This window comes from Fistularia commersonii, chromosome 11 (assembly GCF_037954325.1).
Source record: "Fistularia commersonii isolate RoL2024-O1a breed Wild chromosome 11, RoL_Fcom_v1.0, whole genome shotgun sequence".
Classification (NCBI taxonomy): Eukaryota; Metazoa; Chordata; class Actinopteri; order Syngnathiformes; family Fistulariidae; genus Fistularia; species Fistularia commersonii.
The window spans coordinates 14,358,700-14,372,722 of NC_141294.1; the positions used below are offsets into that span (position 1 = coordinate 14,358,700).

The 14,023-nt window shown below is 49.4% G+C and overlaps 2 protein-coding genes across 3 annotated transcripts; one reads left to right on the forward strand and one right to left on the reverse strand.

Annotated features, from left to right (window-relative positions):
* The first annotated feature begins 360 nt into the window (after nucleotides 1-360).
* zbtb32 (zinc finger and BTB domain containing 32) lies at nucleotides 361-10,435 on the forward strand. 2 transcript variants are annotated; one of them, XM_086155194.1, is made up of 5 exons: nucleotides 361-585; nucleotides 2,173-3,036; nucleotides 4,720-4,811; nucleotides 8,521-8,679; nucleotides 8,774-10,435. In XM_086155194.1, exons 2-5 carry the CDS (start codon nucleotides 2,207-2,209, stop codon nucleotides 9,001-9,003), a joined length of 1,311 nt encoding a protein of 436 aa, XP_086011320.1. In that variant the 5' UTR covers nucleotides 361-585; nucleotides 2,173-2,206; the 3' UTR covers nucleotides 9,004-10,435. The 2 variants fall into 2 exon arrangements, with proteins under 2 accessions (XP_086011320.1, XP_086011319.1); XM_086155193.1 differs by having other exon boundaries at nucleotides 8,521-10,434.
* Nucleotides 10,436-10,477: 42 nt separating this feature from the next.
* Nucleotides 10,478-13,721, reverse strand: kcnj20 (potassium inwardly rectifying channel subfamily J member 20). Its single transcript, XM_086155177.1, has 3 exons — nucleotides 13,319-13,721; nucleotides 11,965-13,195; nucleotides 10,478-10,846 (listed from the first exon to the last, which is right to left on the reverse strand). The coding sequence occupies exons 1-3, from the start codon at nucleotides 13,439-13,441 to the stop codon at nucleotides 10,485-10,487; spliced, it is 1,716 nt and encodes a 571-aa protein (XP_086011303.1). The 5' UTR covers nucleotides 13,442-13,721; the 3' UTR covers nucleotides 10,478-10,484.
* Nucleotides 13,722-14,023: the final 302 nt, after the last annotated feature.

The window sequence follows — 14,023 nt, forward strand, 5'->3', positions numbered from 1 at the left end:
ATTGGCGTTTTTAAGATTTCCCTTCGATGCTAATATTCGGAAACAACTTTTCTCACCGCAGCTGAAATGAACCGGACGGCCGCGCAACGTCGAATTCGCTCGAACGCGACGTCGAGAGGGAACATTTCAAACAAACGCCGTTTTAAGAACGGCTGCAGGTCGGGCTCTCGGACCAGAACATCTGAAGTGGTTTTGAGCTGAGTGACCAGCAGGGGAGGAGAAGACGGCGCAGCGCAAATACACACCGGCATGACTTTCTCAACCTGGCACAAAAAAAAAAAAAAAAAAAAAAAAACGCCCACGGCGGAGGTTTGGCACAAAATAATCTAGAAAGTTCTCTTACCTTCAACAGAGCAAAGATCTAGAATCTCCACACACTCGCTGGAGTGCCAGCTGCCGGTGTGTCTGTCAGAATAATCAATGAACCGGTGAGATGTGGAGGAGGAGCTCCAGGGCTGAGGAGGAAAACCCCTTTTCCTTCAAACCTGCGTCGAGAGGACGCGTCACTCGTCGATTCGGCGGCCCGCGGCGATGATCGGCGCCGCCGCCTTCCTCCCCCGAGGAGAGTTCTCCTCTGAAGAGCAGGTAGGTGGAACATCTTGTTCTCGCTGTGCTGCTTTGCTTCTGGAAAAGTGTGGCGGCTTCGCGGCGCCTTGGAGCGGTTGTTGAAAAATTAAGGTCATTTCCAACGTCTGATAAATTTCAGTGGTGTGGCACAAAAAAAAAAAAAAAAAAAAAGGGAATTAATTCAAATAAATTAAAATGACTGAATTTGCCTCTTCCTGCAACGGAGGGTCTCAGGATGGGACGCATTTCTAGAAAAAAAAAAAAAAAAATGGCCGTAAAGATCCGAAACAAAAGCAGCAATTTTCTTGCAACCTAAAAGTGTGTGTTAATTAAAATAATTTAAATTAAAATGTCTTAAATTTAAGAGGATGTTGCTGGTGTCTGTGGGTTATTGCAAAAAAAAAAAAAAAAAAAAAAAAAAAAAAAATGCAACATAAAAAGAGAAATACAATTATATGTTCGTATTTGATGCTTCCACTTGTTGCAGGGATTTGAATCCCGAATTATCAATGAGTATTATTTGACAGAAATTTTCAAAGTGGGTTTTATGTGAGAATTTAGACACTTTAAATATTCAGAATCGGAATTGCCGGGTCATTTTGCAACGACAAGGAATTTGCTATGGTTTTACGGCGCTAAACCGACCGCATGTAACAGGAATTAATATTATTCGAATACTATTTCGGAACAGACGAGCGCGAAAGCCTTTGCAAACTGGATTCGGCGCCGCCGAATAACGACACCGTCCTGCGTCGCGTCAAAGCGGTCCGAGCCTCCGCCGCCATCGCCCTGCCGACCCAAACGCTTCCAGAAGAAGCTTTAAAAGCTCTCAAAAGCGAAAAGGTCATGACACGTCGCTGTGCCGACAGTTTCATTATTTCATTTAAGATTCAAAGTGTTGGCGTCATCAGTGCGCGTTTCGCCGCAATGAAATTCTTTATTTTGCCTCCCACACCAATAACTAAGCGAAAAAGGGCAAAGAAACGTCAACAGTATTAACAGGATGTTGAAAGAAAGAGCGTCAATTTAAAAACGTCGGCGTGGACTGACAAAGTGCAGATCGACATCTCGAAAGTGCAGCTTCGGATGTGCGAACTCACCGAGAGCGGGCAGAAAGTTAAAGCGGCGCTTCGGCGCAGAGGAGAGAAACACCAGGTGGATGAAGCTGATGGACGAAGACGCCCTTTCTTTCTTCAAACTTTCCATTTCCGGTCACCGAAACCTCGGCCGGGCGCCCGACAAATCGCCGAAGGTCATCGTCCGTCGCGCTTTTCATGTCGCCGAGTTCTTAGAAATACGACCCCGAACGTGTTTTCAGTGATGTTTATCACGCGGGTTATTTATATTTTGTCAAAGCCGGTACGTTACGGCGTTTACTCATCCAGTCCTGAGTCATGGTTTCGTGCTCCGCCGAAGCTCTGCGGCTGCAGCGGCTGCATCAAAACACAACGCGTTTCCACACGCAGACAGGATATTCACATATTATCACCGCGATAAACGCTGCTGCTTTCGTTGACGGCGAATTAAATCCAGCGAGCGAATGTTTTGCGCTTGGAAATTACAAATCGGACGCCGGGATGTGACGGGATTTCTCTCTCGTCTCAGATTTGAAGGACGATCCCGCCGACCGTCTTGGGAGATGATTCGAATCAGCAACGACCGGTACTCCCTCTTCCTGCGGCAGGCGGACGCCCTGCGCCGCTCGGGCTCGTTCTGCGACGCCGTCGTCTCCGTGAGGGGTCGGGTTTTCCGAGCCCACCGGCTCGTCCTGGCCTGCGCCAGCGGCGTCCTGGCGCGGCGGCTCGACCGGCCCAAAACCAGCGTCTCCTTCCACTGCGTCCTGGAGGAGATCTCGCCCCACGTTTTCCAGCAAGTCCTGGACTTCGCCTACACCGAAAGCCTGGAGGTGTCGGCGGACGACCTCCTGGGCCTGCTCAGGGCGGCTCAGCTGCTGGAGATGCCGCCGCTGGAGGAGCAGTGCCTGAAACGACTGGACGCCCTCGGAGCCGGAAAGCCAAACAGACGAGCGGACGTGAAAGAAAAGGCCGATTCCACTCAGCGCGACAGTCCTCCCCCGACCAAGGAGGACGATCGCTTCCCCGCGCCGTCGGACGCCCACGCCGGCAGGGACAGCGTCATCAAACGTAGCCTGTCGTCCCCCTGCCCTCCCTGGGTTCTGCCCCACAAGATGTGGAGCTCGGTGGGCAACCTGAGGGAGATCCGGGAGACGTACTCGCAGCTGTTCGCCTCGCAGCCCCGTCAGACGGTGAAGCAGCTGTCCCTGTCCTACCTGATGCCCCTGCCGGACCCCCACCTGCTGAGGCCCCCCGGGGTGGACTACGCCGGCTTCTACCCCTTCTACACCCAGAGCCGCTGCGACGGGGCCGCCGGGTCCGGGGACGCCGGCGAAATCCTGCTGAAGAAAAGAAATACCGGCGGGAGAACGATGACCGATGCCGGCGAGGCCATGTAAGTCCAGGACGAACGTTCGTTCCGATACGGCTCTTTTGAACGACTCATTTAGAATCCCGGTGGGAACGGTTCTTCGCAGCAGCACCGGCCACTGACTCACCGTTCCGTGTGTGTGTGTGTGTGTGTGTGTGTGTGTGTGTGTGTGTCCAACCCGTCGTGAGCTGTTTCTGGCTGAACGACTTAACCCTCCTCCTGTGTTAGTTTTCTGGTAGCATCCCCGGTGTTAACGGGTCGGTTTCGACCCGTGTCTTAAATCAGCTTTAAAATACACTGAAAATAAAAATTTAAATTCCGATTCTTTTTCTCATCTCTTGGTTACCTTGTTAGGCTTCCTTATCCATGAAAATATTGGATTTGAATTTTTTTGTTGTGGTTCTCTGGGCCTTCTTATTGTTATTCGTATACTTCTCGATTTCAATAAAAAACAGAAAAATTAACCTCAAGAGAATAATATAAATAAATTAAAGGGTGTTGTGTTACCAGAGTTAGCCCTAACTGGTCAAACTGGTTAACCCTAACCCTTTAAAATGAACACACTGAAACACAGGACAGGTCATAACACAAATATCATCGGCCATCTTCTGGTCATTCGCTGGTAAGTGAAGGTGCTGTCAGCTTGTCCAGGTTGTCCACTCCTCCTTTGTTTTTATTATAGTCAAGGATAATTGTGGGCTTTTTGTCACTTCCTGATGACAAAGCTGCAGCTTTGTGAGGAGCAGACAGAAGTATCACATTCTGTCTTCTTTCTGGACAATATGAGACAACAGTGGTGTCTGTAAAAGCAAACTTGGAGGAAGGTGGAGCCCTGTCCTTCTCCTGCACCATTTCAGCAGGCAACTCAGGTTTATTTTTCTTCACTGTGCCCACCATGGTAAGTTCTCTCTTGAGGAGTTCTTGTCCAAAGTCATAGGTGGTAAAAAAATTGTCACAATTGTGACCCTGCAGTCCAGAGGTCATGTCAAGGACGTGACTGGACATGCTCATCTTTGTTTGCTTTGTTTTTTTAAGAGCAATCCTGGACAAATGAGCATCCCCAGAAGCTCACATGATTGGGGGAGGAGGTGGCTGTCATCGTGTTGGCTGACAATGCATTTAGGATTTAAATTTTGGCTATAATTATTGCTTTGTAATCTTATTTTTATACCCGGGTCGAAACCGACCCTAACACTACAAAGGACATCATTTTAACTAGAGCATTTTATAATGCAGTGAAAAAAAATGTTTTTGTTGAATTTTGTTGAAATCAAGGTTCCTGACAAAGTCAAGAAGCCTTGATGCAATTAAAAAAAATTTAAGTGATTATTTTATGCATTTAAAAACTAAAACGGGTCGCTGGCTACCCTAACACAAGAGGAGGGTTAAAACGAAACGCGGCGGCTCCCACTGTTCTCGAAGCCAGACGTCGACAAACAAGCGCAAAATTAACTTCACGGTTCACCTGTAGGAAAGTCTGATCTTGTGCAAGACCTGAGCGGGCTCGTACGCAGCGTTCCACGCCGAGCGGCACGGTTATCTGACAAGGGAAGTCCCCTAAAAATTCACAGCTCGGTGCAAAATTCAAGATTTTCCACCGACAAGGCAGAGCATGAATATTCAAATGATTTCGACGGGCGGAAAATTCCTTTTTTTCTAATAACGCCATCGACGACGAAGTAATCTAACGAGTAATCTCCTCCCCAGTTACCCCGAGGTTCTTGAAGGCAGCGCCCAGAAAAGTCAAGACTGCCAGCAGTGCTGTGTTGGACTCCTCACAGATCCTGCTCGCCTTTCAGGTAACCATATTCCAAAAAAAAAAAAAAAAAATTCGAATTTATTTTATTTTTTTAAATAAATAAAAAGATCTCAGAGTCTCCAGCCCCAGAGCGACGCAATGGAAAGTGATAAAGGCACTTGTGGTTTTTGAGAACGCGATGCAGCAGGAGCAGTATTGTGGTTTAGCAGATAAACTTAGCGACGCGCTGTACAGTATGTACTGCCTCGAAACGCTGGGCTTTCAGATACACATCAAAAATGGTGTGTATAAATATTGCATTCGAATGTACGGCACCATGTCACGCAATCTGTGTGTGTGTGTGTGTGTGTGGGTGTTAATGATAAGTGTGACCGTTTAACTTATTCAGTCAGCTCACACACACACTTGTTATCCCCACCTCATTGCAACATCACACTCACACCCTGAGGCCAAGGGTGTCATTTATAAATGCAGCTTAAATACAAAAAAAAAAAAAAAAAAGGAAAACGTATGAAAAAAAAAAAAAAAAAAAGGATTGTTTATAGCAATACAGATTCATTTGAAAGCAAACGCTCTGAACTCCGAGATGCAACCAGCAGGCGTGGAAGTTCTCATCCCCTTTTAGGTGATTGATTTCACCGCTCACGTTGGAGGTTCTACGTGTCGCTGTTGACGTCCATCCCATCATATACAAAAGGGCTCAATGGTGCATATATTAAAGAACACAAATATACGTAGCAGACAACGGCTAGCTTTAAGAGCCGCCTGGGCCGAGAGCAAACAGGACGCCAACGCCACGTCGGACTGGAAACTTTTTTAAAAATCGAAGCCGGACGCCGTGGGTTGTGTTTTTGCGGTGCAGCTTCAACTGTTGTGGTTCATTCTCTCAATTTCCACTACTACAGTACGCCTCTTCGCAGATCAGCATCCTGTTTATAATGGCACCCAGAAATTTCACCTCAAAAGATTACCTTAGGTTTCAAAATTAGGAAACTGATGACAGATTTGGAAATTAAAAAAAAAAAAAAAAAAAGATTGAAGTGAGATTGATAAGTTTTGAGACCTGCTACGTTTCTGTGCATTATGATATTTTAGAAAACACAAAAAGTTCATTTGCAGTCACTTCATCCAGAGGAGGCTGCGGACGTCTGAACAAGAGAACCAGCACTTTGACCAAACAAAAGCAGAAGTCCACATTTTGAACCATGAATTCCTTGATATCGACTCAATCCAGTCCAGTACTGGAGTGCAAGAACTACAATGCGAGAGGGTACAGCTCCTTGCGGTGAAATGCAATGACCCCAAGAAGTCACTGGTACTTGGCCGGGTCCAGTGAGTCGGGACAATAGGAGCAGGAACAGCAATGACAAACTTCACGGCGCAAAATCCATCAAAACCTGAAATGTCAGCGCCGCCCCCGTCGGGCCTGAAGACATCTGCAGAAACTCAAAGACCCCCAAAATTGAAAGCACCCAGAAGCAGCCCCGCACCAAACACAGCTTGGAAGGTGTAGAAGTACCCTGGATGTTGGGGATCAGGGATCTGTCCCCAATGATCACCTAGTTGAAGCAGCAGAAATCACCTCAGGGACCTCAGGGACCTCAGGGACCAGAGGCCAGGCCCATTGGCCTCTAGAGCAACGCGAGATTTCAAGCCCTGGCTCACTCTGCTTGGTCTCTAGCCGGTTTGGCGGCTAACTGTTGAGATGTGATGCCCCAACCCATGCTTGGCGACTGTAGCAGGAAAAGCAGGAGCTACCTCGAAACACAGCAAGCAACTGAAGGTACAAGCACATGAGCAAGGACAAATGACCAGAGCCGGTGCAGGTTTCAAAAGACTACATCGATCAGGCAGTGGTTACCAAGGTCCACCACCGAGCCTTGAGCACACAAAAAAAGCTACGCTATTCCCGTGGTGACAGAAGCCACGCAAACTGAAGCCCATTAGAACACGCAGTCACCAACCTTGTGAAGAAGGTCCCAACTGGCGTTCCAATGCAGTCAACCGAGGGGTTTGGGGTAGTTTCCGGAAGGTCACTCCTCCGAGCACTTGGATCCACCTGCAGGCGTCCACTGGAAACCAGTTCTTGATTGAAGAGCAGCTTATGGCGTTTCCCTTGTTGAGGTAGCGCAAATTGGGGCCTCCGATGGATCCAACATGTAGACTAAGCAGAGCAAATATGTTCCTCAGCTGAGCAGGCTCGTTCGGCGTCCCTTAGCGATTCCATCATGAGGAGGGTAGATGAGGAATCTTGCTGGTACTTCAAATTGTCCATCGTGATTTTTCGGAGGTCGAACTCCGGCTCAGTGTGTTGAAGCCACGGGGTCTGATCCTGCTGCCAGAATACCAGCAGTTGGACTGCCGCCGCAAAATTTGGAGGGCAAACGGCGGGATCCTGCGCGACTGCCACGTTCCTCGGCAACAGGACACAAGGTCAAACATCAGTGGAAGTGGAGAGCTGGATGTCCAACCAAAACACAAAAATGTCACACCTCAAAGGAGGATGTCGTGTCTGACCTAAGCCCCGCCCACCAATCCAGGCAGATTCCATTCTGGTGTGTGATGTGAGACACCCCCCCCTCAACACACACACACACACACACACACACACACACACACACACACACACACACACACACTCCCATCCCCGCGCCACACGGTAGTGAAAGGGCCATTCATATGACATGTCTGATATGCAATTTAATATTTTAGGTTTTATATACACATTCATATATATGCATACATTCATATTTATGTACATCTTTATTTATATACATATATAAATATATACTATATTTACACACCCATATACTATACATATTTTATTCTTACACATATATTTATTCCTGTTTCTTTACATCAAAACCTCTCCTTTAAAACTAACTCACTTCATGTCCTCTTTCTTTCCATTCATAAATCTGAACAATAAATGTATGTATAATATATATGTGTGTGTGTGTGTGTGTGTGTGTGTGTGCATGTTTATGCATATATATATGTGCACATGTATACTATATTTATAAGGACGTGTTTATTTATATGTGTATGTTTTTATGTATGTATTTATATGTATATGCATGTATAAATGTGTGTGTGTGTGTGTGTGTGTGTGTGTGTGTGTGCATAGAGAGGACGGTTGCATGTGTCAATAAACAATCCTCATGATCATCTGGTGTCTCAGTAAATGGTCCAGATGGTCTGGTAGCATTTAGTTCTTGTAGCTCCTCCTCTTTTTGCATTTTTGGACACATAAACAAACACACATATGTACATATATATATGAATATATACATATATATACACTGCTCGAAAAAATAAAGGGAACACTTAAAAAACACATCCTAGATCTAAATGAATGAAATATTCTTATGAAATACTTTGCTCTTTACACAGTTGAATGTGCTGACAACAAAATCACACAAAAATGATCAATGGAAATCACTTGTATCAACCCATGGAGGTCTGGATTAGGAATCACACTCAAAATTAAAGTGTAAAAACAAACTCCAGGCTGATCCAACTTTGATGTAATGTCCTTAAAACAAGTCCAAATGAATCTGTGTTGCTTCCTGAGTGGACACTATGATTTCACACAAGTGGGATTGACTTGGAGTTACATTGTGTTGTTCAAGTGTTCCCTTTACTTTTTTGAGCAGTATATATATATATATATATATATATATATATATATGCAGGTCCAAGTGGGTCTTGCTGGTTGTGACGTGTCTGTCGTTGTTCTTGCTGAGCAGCAGAAGCCGGCTCGGTGGTTCTGTCGCGCGCAGAAGAAGGCGTGGATCTGGTGGCGCCGGCGTCCTCTGGGCGCCAGGAGAAGCCGTACCAGTGCAAACACTGCAACAAGCACTTCAGCCTGAAGCACCAGCTGCTGACTCACCACCGCATTCACACAGGTAGCAAAAAAAAAAAAACAACTCCGACTTTTCCTCCGATGGCTTCACCTGCTTCTTCTGACCGGGCGTCCTCTTCTTCCCCGTCCCCTCGAAGGGGAAAAGCCCTTCGAGTGCCGCCTCTGCGGCCAGCGCTCCAGGGACTACTCGGCCATGATAAAGCACCTGCGCACCCACGGCGGCGCCTCCCCGTACCAGTGCACGGCGTGCCTGGAGTTCTGCAGCAGCCTGGTGGACATGCAGAGGCACGTCAAAAGCCACGCCGTGCAGGACTTCCCTCCGGACTGGAGCATCAAAAGGACCTACCTGTACACGTCGCACATCTGAACCTCCGCTTCTGTCGGTGCCTTTCGGTCATGAACGGTGGAGTCGCAGATGTTTTTCCACGTGAGGAAACCGTCCACTGTTTGGGTTTCTGCATCTGCTCCCCCGGTTTCTGAACCGGTGAGTTGGAGTTTTAGCGCCACCCTGAGTGCGATTCCTGCAACGCCTTGACAACGAATCTTGTGAGGACACTGAACGCGCGAACCTCCTCTGATTATTATTATTATTATTATTATTAATACGTTCTGCCGTTCCATTGCCCCATCGAGAACTTGTTTACGTGACCCTCAGACGATGGTGCAGAAGGTTGGTAGGACACGTTTGCATTAGATCTTCATCCATGATGTTAAACTTCATCTGTGAGCAATAAAAATGTGTTCAACTTTACAGTGTCTACGTTTCGCTGTCCTGCCGCTGTATCGTCAATCCTTCTGCTCCCTTCAGCTAAACATCTAACCATCTCCTCTCACACTGACTAACTTCCTGTCCTCCATCCATGAACCTCCTCACTCCTTAGGAGAACCTCCACATCTTCCTGTCCAGACGCCCATAGCTACCCTCACCTCCATCTTCTACATCTTTCCTTGCATTCTGGTTGATACTTGTTCCTCCACCTCTTCATCACTCTGGCTTGATGACCCTCATTATGGAAACTCCTCCACTCTTCATCTCCACTCCCTGAAGCCTCATTTTTCCACTTGGGTTCCTGTCATTCACACATGTATTCTGACTTTCTGTGGCTAACCTTCATCTCCCTCCATTCCAGGCCGTTCCTCCACCTCTCTCGGTGTTCCTCCACCCACTCCCTGCTCTCACAATGTCATCCACAAACATCATAGTTCATGGAGATCCCCGACTCACCTCATTTGTAAGACTATCCATCACTGTAGCGAACAAGAAGGGGAAGCCCCAGGGGCTCTCCCATCTCCACCTTGAACTTCCTCCAAAACACCTACTCCACCTGACTGCTGTCATACAAGTCCTGCACCACTCTAGCATACTTCTCCGCCACTCCAGCCTTCATCATACAACCACAGTCAGCTGCTTTTTCTGGATGTACAAAGGTACAATGCAGCTCCCTCTTTGTGCTTCACGCACCTTGCTTAAATGTGGAGTTGTATGCCGGAAGTGTTTTCATTTGAAAGGAGGTACACAAAACCACAACAAAAGCCAGAAAATACAGAAGGAGGAGTCTTTAGCAGCTCAAAACCTGGAGTTGGAGGCTCGTCAGACGCTGGAGACACCTGAGAATACGTGACGGTTACAGAAGTAAAGAGCTTTAAGCTGCCGGCTGCCGGCGGCACAGCCAAACGCTAAACAAGGGATTAAACTGAAATCTAGACTGATCCGGCTGCAAACACGACGCTGTGATCGGTGTGTGTGCCATTTCAAAGCGCTTTACGCTAGATAGCATCCACCCGCTCACACATACCGATGGCGGAGAGTTGCCTTGCAAGGGCGCCGCCACCACCAGCTGCGCCACATCACGGCCAAATTATTTCCGCACTCCCGTTGCTTCCCTGTCCCTCGGACACCGCCTCTTCCTGGATGTTGTCAAAAGCGTGTCCTCGCAGCGCCGGTTTGTCTCGGTCTTCCCCGCCGGCGCCCTCGGCCCAGGCTCCCCAGTCCCCGCCCGCTCTGGAGTCCTGGACTTTGCCCTTGGTCAGCATCATCGACTGGCGCGCCTGGCGAGCGCTGCAGTTCGGAAGCGGCACCTGATAGGTGGCGTGGAAGCGACGGAGGTCGACCCTGAAGGAGCCCTTCTCCAGGGTGATGCAGGGTTCGAAGCGAGCCCCCCACTCGATCTCCGTTTCGATGTAAGACGTTTTGGCCTGGCACATCATCCCTGTGCACAAAGGACAGTGCCGAGGTCATCAGGACTTGCATACATGAAACAAGTCATAATGTCAAGTTCATAACATTTGGACAAGCCAAGTTAACTTTGACCAAGGGAGCGGTGAGGCGACAGGGGAGTGGAGATGAAGAAGGTGGAGGAGTTTGAGTACCGAAGGTCAGCAGTCCAGAGCGACCAGGGCAAGCAGGTTGGAACGGGTGGAGGAAAGGGTCAGAGGTGATAAGAGTACCAGCCAGAAGCAAAGGAAAGGTGTCTGGTTTTGGAACCCAAATGAAACGAAGCTACAGGGAGTGGAGATGAAGAAGGTGGAGGAGTTGAAGTACTGAAGGTCAACAGTCCATAGCAATGGAGAGGGTGGAGAAGAGGTGCAGGAATCAGCCAGAATGACAGGAAAGAGGAAGAAGACGTAGGTGAGGGAAGCTATGGGTGACTGGTTTGGAGACACTGAGGAGAAGACAGGAGGCAGCAGAGATGAACATGTGGAGGTTTCCTGACAGAAACTGAAATGCAGTTTGCAGCAACAGTCCACTCTTGTAGGAATGAAGTTCTGTTTGATAACTGCTAGCTTCACGGAAGGTTTCTGATGTTCCTCTATTCACGATGCCTCATTGTAAAGGCACGGACAGAAGGAGGATCGTGTGTCGGGCTGGCGAAGCTAATTCATAAGTGACACTGCAACGAGCAGATAGGACAATTTTATATATTTCCTTTTAATTCCGGGAAAGGACGCAGATTTAACAGTACTTGACTATTCGCTCAGCAAAGAATTCCCATTAACTCCATCTTCTCGGAGACCAAACCGAGTGGAGGTCGCTTCACTTCCTGCTTGTCAAGCAGCCTCCTTCAGATCTCAAACATCCAAATGGAACCCACCGGGATGGCGAGTTGCGAGGCCTTCAGAGAGGAGGCTTTAACTTCCTTGTGTGCAGGAGCTATCGAAGTGCTAGAATTTTGCGGTTTCCCTGCACAAAGGGGTTTTGCTTCCAAACCTCCCACTGGGACTAAAAGTGGAAATGAGAAAGCGTCGTCACAGGAAACATCCCAGGACTTTGTTTTCCCTTGGAGGAAACACCGGTATGCTCCTGTCGCAGAAGCTGGAAGTCACTTACCCGTGGCCTCAACCATCCCTTCCAGGATAACTATGATCTCGAACTGCTGGCGTCTGAGCTGCTCGGGCCCGAGCTCCCACAGCGGGCTGCTGGAGTCGATGCTGTGCTGAATGACTTGAGGCTCCGCGAGGAAGAGTCTGTCCGACCCGGTCTCGTAACCGAGGTCGATCTCCGTCTGCTCCAGCGGCAGGAACTCTCCCTCGGCCGTCGGCCTGGACTTGATTAACTTGGCGCGGACCTTGGCGTCCACCATGTGGCTTTCCCTCAGGTCCCCCAGCCGGAACATCAAGCACAGCTGATCGTCTCGGTTGGCGATGACGCAAGTGCGACTGAAGAGGAGGGTCTCGGCTCGCTTTTTGGGCCGGGAGATTTTGACAAACATGCAACCCACCATGAGTGCGTCGATCATGGAGCCCACGATGCATTGCATCATGACCAGGAGCACGCCTTCGCGGCAGGACGGAGATACGGTGCGAGACCCGTAACCGATGGTGCGCTGCGTCTCCACGGAGAAGAGCAAAGCCGAGATGAAGTCGTCGACGCCGATGTAGCACGGCGTCGGGTCGGCGTGAAGGCCCTCGAGGGGTCTCTCCTGTCCGATGTCGCCTCGCAGCGAGGCGTTCAAGAAGTAGAGCCCGGCGAACAGGAACCAGGTGGTGATGTAGCACATCATGAACACGAAGAGAAACCAGCGGTACTGGAGGTCCACGAAGGAGGTGAAGATGTCGGACAGGAATCGACCCTTCTCGGAGATGTGACACAGGTTGACGCGACACTTCCCATCTTTGGAAACGTAGCGCAGCTGTTCCCTGGTTTCCGGGGGGATGGTAGGGGTTTGGTTGAAGTCACTGTCCAGAAGTTTGCTCCGCGCCTTGGCCAGCCGCTCGGCCTCTCTGGAGGGGCTCGATACGGAGCTGTGGGCTGGGGAGATGGGTATGCTTTGCACGGGGCTGCTGTTGATGGCGGTAAGACGGAAAGCGCTGTCCATGTCGGGCACGCTGAGGGTGTGGCGAGGGTACCGTGACACAACGCTGGTTTCCCTCAAAGAGCAGCGGCGCAAGATATCTTCCCTTTTTTTATCCGCAAGGGAAGGAGTGTAAGGCGGAAGCAGGCAAGTATTTCCCCGGTACGGGATGTCCGTAGTGCTCTTGTGCCTTCGCTTGGCCGTGGCGAGGTCCGACAGAGTTCCCGGCACTCTCTCCAAAAACGGGAGTGGTGAGTCAGTATCTGTCTGGAGGGAGGAGATGGAGGCGATTCACTTCAGATTGCCATGATCAACTGTGTACACACTCCAGATTTAAAAAGTCTGGTAAGACCTACGAGTAGAAAAGGAAAAGCCAAATGACCGCCTTACCTTTGCCAAAAAGCTCGTGCACTGAGATCGCTCCCCCTCCGGTGAGGAACGGACCACCACGATTGACCTGGGTTGACCGGGAGGCCCTCTCCCTCCGTCCCCGGTCGACCCCGGAGGCCCCATGGCCTATGCGCTCACCGCGGCAGAAGATCCAGGTCTCGTTTCGTCCAGGATACTCGCCAGAGACATGAAGGTCGGAGCATGATCGCTCAAAGTACATCATCAACTCTCGGCATTTTGAAGAAGATCAGGAACACGCCGCGTTCATCTGCGACACAATTCCTCCGAATCATAAGTCGTATGATCGGAAAGCCGTTTGCGAAGGTTGAAGTCGGGATTAACCGACCCGAGGCGGTACCTTCCCGTCATGTCGACGCTTCTAACACTTGCTTTCAAAGCGACGCGTTCGGCTCGCACTCTCGAGGTGACAGCGGATGAGCCGCCACGGAAAGCTTTAAGGGGGGGAGATCCTCTCCAGCTGGAGTTAAGCCCCATCATCCTGCTGCCTCAGCACTGCCGCGTCCTGCAGAGGAGACTCGCCGCTCGTCTCGTGCGCGAAATCCACTCAGGAGTGCTCGGCGTGGACCTCGTCGGCTTCTTCTCGCTGCGATCGGACGTTTACGGTAAAACAAGAGGTTGAAGAGGCAGCGTTTCTCCAGAGCCTCCAACGGCAGCACCGACGCCACCTGCTGGCCAAACTGCTTT

What these genes read in the sequence shown, in the direction of transcription:
- zbtb32 (XM_086155193.1), top strand. Translation starts at nt 2,207, where the DNA reads ATGATTCGAATCAGCAACGACCGGTACTCCCTCTTCCTGCGGCAGGCG. An exon ending in ACCGATGCCGGCGAGGCCAT is followed by an intron (nt 3,037 to 4,719) that starts GTAAGTCCAGGA and finishes TCTCCTCCCCAG; the next exon opens with TTACCCCGAGGTTCTTGAAG. An exon ending in AGATCCTGCTCGCCTTTCAG is followed by an intron (nt 4,812 to 8,520) that starts GTAACCATATTC and finishes CTTGCTGAGCAG; the next exon opens with CAGAAGCCGGCTCGGTGGTT.
- kcnj20 (XM_086155177.1), bottom strand. Translation starts at nt 13,441, where the DNA reads ATGGGGCCTCCGGGGTCGACCGGGGACGGAGGGAGAGGGCCTCCCGGT. An exon ending in GCACGAGCTTTTTGGCAAAG is followed by an intron (nt 13,196 to 13,318) that starts GTAAGGCGGTCA and finishes TCCTCCCTCCAG; the next exon opens with ACAGATACTGACTCACCACT. An exon ending in AGGGATGGTTGAGGCCACGG is followed by an intron (nt 10,847 to 11,964) that starts GTAAGTGACTTC and finishes CTTTGTGCACAG; the next exon opens with GGATGATGTGCCAGGCCAAA.